This window comes from Sinocyclocheilus anshuiensis, unplaced genomic scaffold, assembly GCF_001515605.1.
Source record: "Sinocyclocheilus anshuiensis isolate Anshui unplaced genomic scaffold, SAMN03320099.WGS_v1.1 scaffold2047, whole genome shotgun sequence".
Lineage (NCBI taxonomy): Eukaryota > Metazoa > Chordata > Actinopteri > Cypriniformes > Cyprinidae > Sinocyclocheilus > Sinocyclocheilus anshuiensis.
Window position 1 is genome coordinate 642,969 of NW_015554063.1, and position 7,041 is coordinate 650,009.

The window sequence follows — 7,041 nt, forward strand, 5'->3', positions numbered from 1 at the left end:
TAATCACATCCAAAATAAAAGTTTTTGTTTACATAATATATGTGTGTGTACTGTGTATATTTATTATGTATATATAAATACACACATACAGTATATTTCAAATATTTACATGTATTTGCATGTATATATTTAAATTAATATAATTTATATTATATATAAATATAAACATAACTTATTTGTCTTAAATATATACATGCATGTGTGTGTATTTTTATATACATAATAAATATACACAGTACACACACACATATTATGTAAACAAAAACGTTTATTTTGGATGCGATTAATCGTTTGACAGCACTAATTATTATTGTTGTTGTTATTGTAAATAATTACATTTAATAAAAATAATAAATAAAAGCTCTTTGTTTTGCAGCCCAGGTAAGATACTGAAATGTTAGGCATTATATTGTGAATGGTACATTGCTTTTTTACCACCAGTACACCACATAGTATATAGTATTCGTAATTGTTGTTATAGCTTAATTAAACCTAATTGAAATGTATATATTATTAATTATTTTAACAGGTTTTTGTAGTTATCTGTAGTTATCAATAACTATTGTCATTGTTTGTCATATTTTTAAATAGTCATAGTCATATCTCTGTTTCGTTCTCTCCCTCCGACAGCCCTGCAGAGAGAACCTACGATGGAAAAGTACGGGTGACGGTGGAAGTGGTGGGCAAAGGCAAGTTCAAAGGCGTGGGACGCAGCTACCGTATAGCCAAGTCAGCGGCCGCCCGCCGAGCCCTCCGCAGTCTCAAAGCCAATCAACCTCAGGTCCAAAACAACTGAGCTTCAGACAGCAGACACCCCAACGCACCAGTCAAAAACACAGCAGAACCCCTCTCGGCACCAGTTTACGGCCCAGCCAAGAATCGTGGCCGACAGCGTTCTCACTGGGGTTGTCAAACTCAAATGAATCGAGTCAAAAGATTTCAGCGTAATTCACATGGGGTTCATATTTCATTTTATTCTTTACGTGCGCAAACACAATCTTTTTTTCTCCCCAGCTTTGTTTGATCATGAGTGCTTTTTTATGTATTGCAAGTGTTAAGAAAAAGGTCAGGTCTTCTTTTCCCCCTCCCTTCCCTATTTTTATTAGCATTAAAAAAAGATATATGCTCTGCTTTGTGGTAGTGGTTAAAAAAGCTAAAGCTTATAAGGTAGTATTACAGTGTACATAGTTTAAACTCCAAGGTATCAACTAAATAAGAGAAAAGACAGTGACATAAAAACACAAAATTCCTCAATCTGTGCACTAGTGCCAGTTTTGCTGCCGTTTGGCAGGAAGGGCACACGGAAAGAAAGATGGTGTTGGTGTGAAGTGTTTTTATCAAAATTGCACTTCTCTAGGGTCCGCTTTATTTTGATGAGAGTCATATGAGCGTTTTTTTTTTTTTTTTGGTCAGATCACAGCAGAATCATTTAGCTCTGTATTGTATTGAGAGAGAAATGCCCTCGCATCCTTAAGACGGATAGGAATTTGACATTCCTGTTTACTGTAATCAACACTTGAGGATGCATGTTCGTGCAGCCAACCGGATGGGTTGTATAGACGTCATAGAGCTAAGTTATATAAACAAAAAAATATATATTAAATGTTTATTACCACATATTCGTTGATACTTGGGTTTCAGTAATGTCTTTTGATACTGATATTGGTGATATTTAGTTGACCGTCTTTATGAACATTAGATGTCTGCATAGACTGACTTGACTGACTTAGTTTTGATATAACGACACGAACGATAAACAGGAGGACATATCACCTGGGAAAATATGCTGCAGATTTTATATTCAAAAAACAGAAAGAGAAAAATAGGATCTGATCATTCTGTAAGACACAAAGCACCTTTACGAAACGAGATTTTGCTAGATGACTTCACGTGCATCGCTTACCAAAGTCGATACTGATGCAGTGTTGTGAGGTTGCACCTGTTAAATCAAATCTATCAACATGCACACGTTTGGAGATGTGGTAACCAGCCTTTGTTTTAGTGGAAATGTGTTGTAGCCTCTTGTCTAGCCTAAATGTTTTAATTTTAATAGGCATTCTTCACTTGAATACCTCAGTTAATTGCATGCATTTTTATTTTTTTTTGGTGCTATGTTTAAGCTTGAATTTCTCATCTTTTTGCACTGTAACTGTATTACCTCTTAATTTTACCTTTTTGAAATCTGTTGGGTTGGTTTTCTGTTCTGTCAGCTCGTCAAGCTATAGAAATTGATTCCCCGTTTGTTATTTCTTTTGGTTTTTATGCTTGGAGGGAAATGCTGAGAAAAAAAAAAAACGTTCTCAGCACATAAGCTTGATGCCTCTCTGATTAGCTCGGATTTTCCTTCACATGAAAATAATTGTGCATCCGATCAGAAGGGTTACTTAACACTTGAGAAAATCGATAGATTGCACTCTGATACATTCTTGTAAGCCATGCATCTCGCCTTTGTCACTGTCCTCTCTTGCAGTCTTACCAACTCTAATTTAACTATTTTTCAGTCAATAAATTAATAGTAAAAAACAGGACTTCCTTATCTATCATTGCTACCCCAGGAATAAGGGTGCCCATTTTAATATGTAAATTTTGACATCTTGAAGGCTACCTAACTTTTCCCCCTCCTCGTTTTGTCTATACTTCAGTTATGTTACAGACAAACTATTCCTGAAGTTACATAATCCCAGGCATTGCTACCTCAGAAGACCCTTGCGAATAGTTTGGCCTTATCATAAAACATTGGTTAATACATTTGCCTTTTTACAAATCTGAATGGCATTGAGGCACAGTATTGTAAACGCTCATCAGCACCTTACAGGGGGATAAATATATATTCTCACGACTATTTGCACTAGAATACATTCCCACTGACATTGACTTTGCATTTTTCAAATGGAGTTTGCTCTAAAGTGGTGCCTTTCAACCTAGTAACACTGATGTAACATCTATAGTCTCTCATCCTTTGCTATTGTAGCAATTCTTCACATTATGGTTTGTATATAGTAAAGGACTTTTGGTGCCATTCTTCATACTGGATATTGCCTTCCGTTTTTAGTTTTTTGTGGCATTGAAAGTTTGACATTTTCCTGCTTCTATATCTCATAGGCTATTCAAACGATGTTCTAGCCTGATATAACCAAGATTTCACAAACATTTGAAGCTCCAACCGAAGTTGGCCCGGTCTTGAGAGTGAGTGCAATCTGGTTCCGTTTTAGCAAGAGTTGAGTGACCCTCTTTACATGATCTCAGTCGCAACCCCAGAGCTGAGTATTGAAAGTCGTTGGAAACGAATGGGTTTCCATATTCCCTCAACCAATGTCGTGAGTTTGTGTATCAGGGTCAGTGCTCGCCGGCCCTGTGATATGACACTGTTTCTGTAACCCGTAACCCTCAGACTATTGCAATTTTTTTTGTTTGTTTGTGTTTAATTTTTTTCCAGCTTGTTCCGTTTTTTTTTTCCCCAAGCCTCTGAAAGGCGCACACTTTTTTCCTTCACCTTTTGTTTAAGCTTTCTTCTCACTGTTGGTTTTTAACTTTCAGAGAATGTGAAATCACACATATGGTACCACCGCATGGATATGGATTTTTTTTTTTTTCCCTGGGCTTTTATTTTCACAACCAATAATCGATCGTCATGCCACAACTAGTCCCACAGAACAGATATCATTGTAAAAAAAGGAAAGAATTGGAGTCTTTCATCATCTGTGGGAGTGTTTTCTTAAAGTGGTCCTCCATCGTATCATATGCTGCAGATTGTATTTTCCTTCATGGTGGAGAATAATTTTTTGTGTGTTGTTTTCTTTTTCTTTTTAAACATGTAGCACAAATAAGCATTGCACTCGGGCGCCATACTTTACCTCATGTCAGAACAAAAAAAAAATACAAAACATGTATATATGATGCTGTAACGTTTAAAGGAATAACTTGTGGTTTTGGCCTTGCTGTTTGCATCGCTGGTATTTTACCAATGTATTTAAAAGTGATCAGAGAGATACAATGTGCCTGCAGGATATCATCAGAGAAAATACACTGTAGAAAAGTAGTTTCCAATCTTTACAATCTGGGGCTAAATATGTGTCCTACATGTACATTCATGTCCTGCCTTAATGTAATACTTGGAATATGGAATTGTAACCCGTCAAGTCCTTCTGGCATGATTTTAATATGTTGGGACGGCACCGTCCCTCACCCATCACCCCCTTCTCACCCATATTACTTCTAGCTTATATAAATCCAGATGTATTAGTGCATGTCAGTGAACACTCTCCTTTCTCACCCACCTGTATTTCCTTTTTAGACTAAATACATTGTGTAGATCTGAATAAATCAGCCTTAAAATGTATTTAAAATGGCTTTATTTCATAGCAAAGTGTCATGCTTTTTTTTTTTTCTAAGGACAAATATGCCCAATTTAAAGTCAAATGCACTCTTAGCAGCAGCAAGGTGTTCAATGACAACATAGCAGGACTGGAATGAGTGGCAAGCTCCTCTTGAAGGGGTTTATGGGAATGCTGAACACCGTAGAGCACTAACAGTATGGCGATTTTAAACGGGGAATTATGGGCCACAAACTGCAGCGTGATTTCTGTGTTTTTAAGGGACGTGTATTTCAAAGACTATTTCTCATTCATACTGTATCAGTGCTGCAGTGGTTTGCATTCTGCACCTTATGGATCACAAAAACCTTTAAAAATTCTGTTTCCCCCCCTTTTTTAAGTAATTGTAGCTGAGTATATCTACAATAAAGTTATGGTATGGTCGTTCATTTGTGGCGTATGTGTGTTCTTTATGCTGTATCTATATGCATTTCTAGATCCTGAAATGATGTATTAGATTGTTTTATGAGCTGCGTGGCTGTGGCTACTAATACTGTGTGAAAAGCCGGTCACAGGCCACAGTGTACTGTAAGTGTGGGCTTCGCAGTGATGACCTCAGTATTTTCCTAACCCAAGGAGAGCTCTTGCCTCCCGTTTACGAGTGTTCGGAGGCCGCTCGGGTTTAGATGGACTCGGCAACCATGACCGATGTTTTAATCACATTTGCACAGAGACTTATGTAATAGATGAAGTAGGTATGAACTGTGTTTGCAAGTGTACTTTTTCACTCTCGACGGGCCTTTTTATGGTCTTGTGTATCCATTTCGCTGCTTACACATTCTGTATGGCTGCATCGATGTTTGCCAAGAAGTAAAAAAAAAAGTTGGTGCGCTAAATCTTGGTAGGTGAGAAATGACCTCACATCAGCTGTGCAAGCATTGGCACATGTATTCTGATAATCCAGAGAGTTTTGCCATGGTATTACTATTTCTAATTAAAATTTGGATTCAGAAATACATGTTCAGCAGTATATTATGAATTCTGATTCCTAGTGTGATGTTTATTGATTTGAGACGGTTGGAGACTCGTAATCCCTGCATGATGCTCAGTGTACCTACAGTAGGGTCCAGAAGTCTGAGATCACACTGAAAATCTGAAAAAGATTAAGGGTTTTGAAAACCGAAACAAAGATAACTTATGAATTTAAATTAGAAATATAAAAAAATTTAAATTGCATATTCTCTTTCTTGCACTGATAGGAACACACAATCTGAATCCACCAGCAACTATAAGCTGAGGTATGAAAGTTAGATGTGTTGAGAGGAAAAGTCCATTTCCAGATCAAATCAGGCACTTGTAAACCATCTACTTTAATAGCAATGAAGCTCAGTCAGAATTGGGTTCAATTTAGAAAACAAAAATACCAGAACCACATGTTTGTCATGGTGTTTAATTCCATTAATGGTGCTCTAAAACTCAAAAAAATATTTTGGAAAAATGAACACAACAGTTTGCATCAATTTTGTTGTGTTATGACAACTTCTGATGAAATTTTGTTCAAACATAATTTGTAGCATAAACACTTTTTTAATTTCATTAAAAAAAGTTGTTAGTTTGTGAAAAATTGAGTTGAGGCCCTGGAGCCAATAAATTTTATTTCAGTTCAAATCAACAGCTAGCAATACACATGCTAAATGTAACACATGTACCATGTAAATTGAACAAGCAAGTAAGATATTACTTGTCACTGGCATTAATATAGCCATTGCTCATAGAGTTAATGTAGTGTGTACTTTCCTGTAGCTACCTACAACCGAACCATGAGCACTACTCAAGCATAATGGTAACCACAAAAGCTTATTTTATGTGTTGAAAAATACAATGCACTTAATTTAAACATTTACTCTCCTCATCCTGTCCAATGCAAAGTAGTAGAAATCTACTTAAAAGTTGTATTCTTTATTTTTTTTTAAAGACAATTTAATTGTTGCTGCTTTTTAAAAATAAAACAACATGCAGAAAAGTTTAAATTACACATAACATTAAGTTGATGTAATTCAAATAATGTTTTCCATTTTATAAGGTTTAATTAATTAGAATTTTTATTCAGGCTGTGGTCATATGTCCCCTGAATTTCGTTTTAGAGTGAAATATTTTGCAGATTCGGATGAAACGAAATACTCGGAAAGTGTTCACTGCATTACTATTCAGCGACACCAGTGACGAATGATTCTTATGAGCCAGTTATTTTTAGAGAATCACAAATGCTTATGAATCATTCAGAACAGTTTCTTAATTAATCTGAATCACTGATGTCATGTCTGACTTCATGACCAAGAACTGATACTGTTATTTTGTAGGCTACGTACGGCTAGTGAGACTTTAGTGTAGTTATCGACTTGTTCATATGATAATGTATTTGTATGCATTGACAGATTCAACATTTAATTTTATTTTTTTACATTTATTAAAATCAACCCAGATGGCAAAAAAATTGTATTGCTGTTTTTTTGTTCTCCTCAAATTCAAAAGAACTGTTGAAGGCACTGTAACTGAAATCATTACATTTCTTAAAATTTTCATTCCTAATGAAGATATTTTTTCCCAAGCCCAATGGTGTAGTTACAATATCTACCAGCGGGTTAACAGGGTCATACTAACCAGCCAGACCTTGACCCCTTGATCCAAACAATGGCAGAGAGTGCAATATTTCATTAATTATTATTTT

The 7,041-nt window shown here is 35.9% G+C and overlaps 1 protein-coding gene across 2 annotated transcripts in view; it reads left to right on the forward strand.

Annotated features, from left to right (window-relative positions):
* Nucleotides 1-4,757, forward strand: part of LOC107668604 (endoribonuclease Dicer-like) — a 40,315-nt gene extending 35,558 nt beyond the window's left edge. For both annotated transcript variants that reach the window (XM_016460544.1, XM_016460542.1), the window contains exon 29: nt 631-4,757. In XM_016460544.1, coding sequence (XP_016316030.1) covers nt 631-796 — 166 coding nt within the window. In that variant the 3' untranslated portion in view covers nt 797-4,757. The remainder of the gene's footprint in view (nt 1-630) is intronic.
* Nucleotides 4,758-7,041: the final 2,284 nt, after the last annotated feature.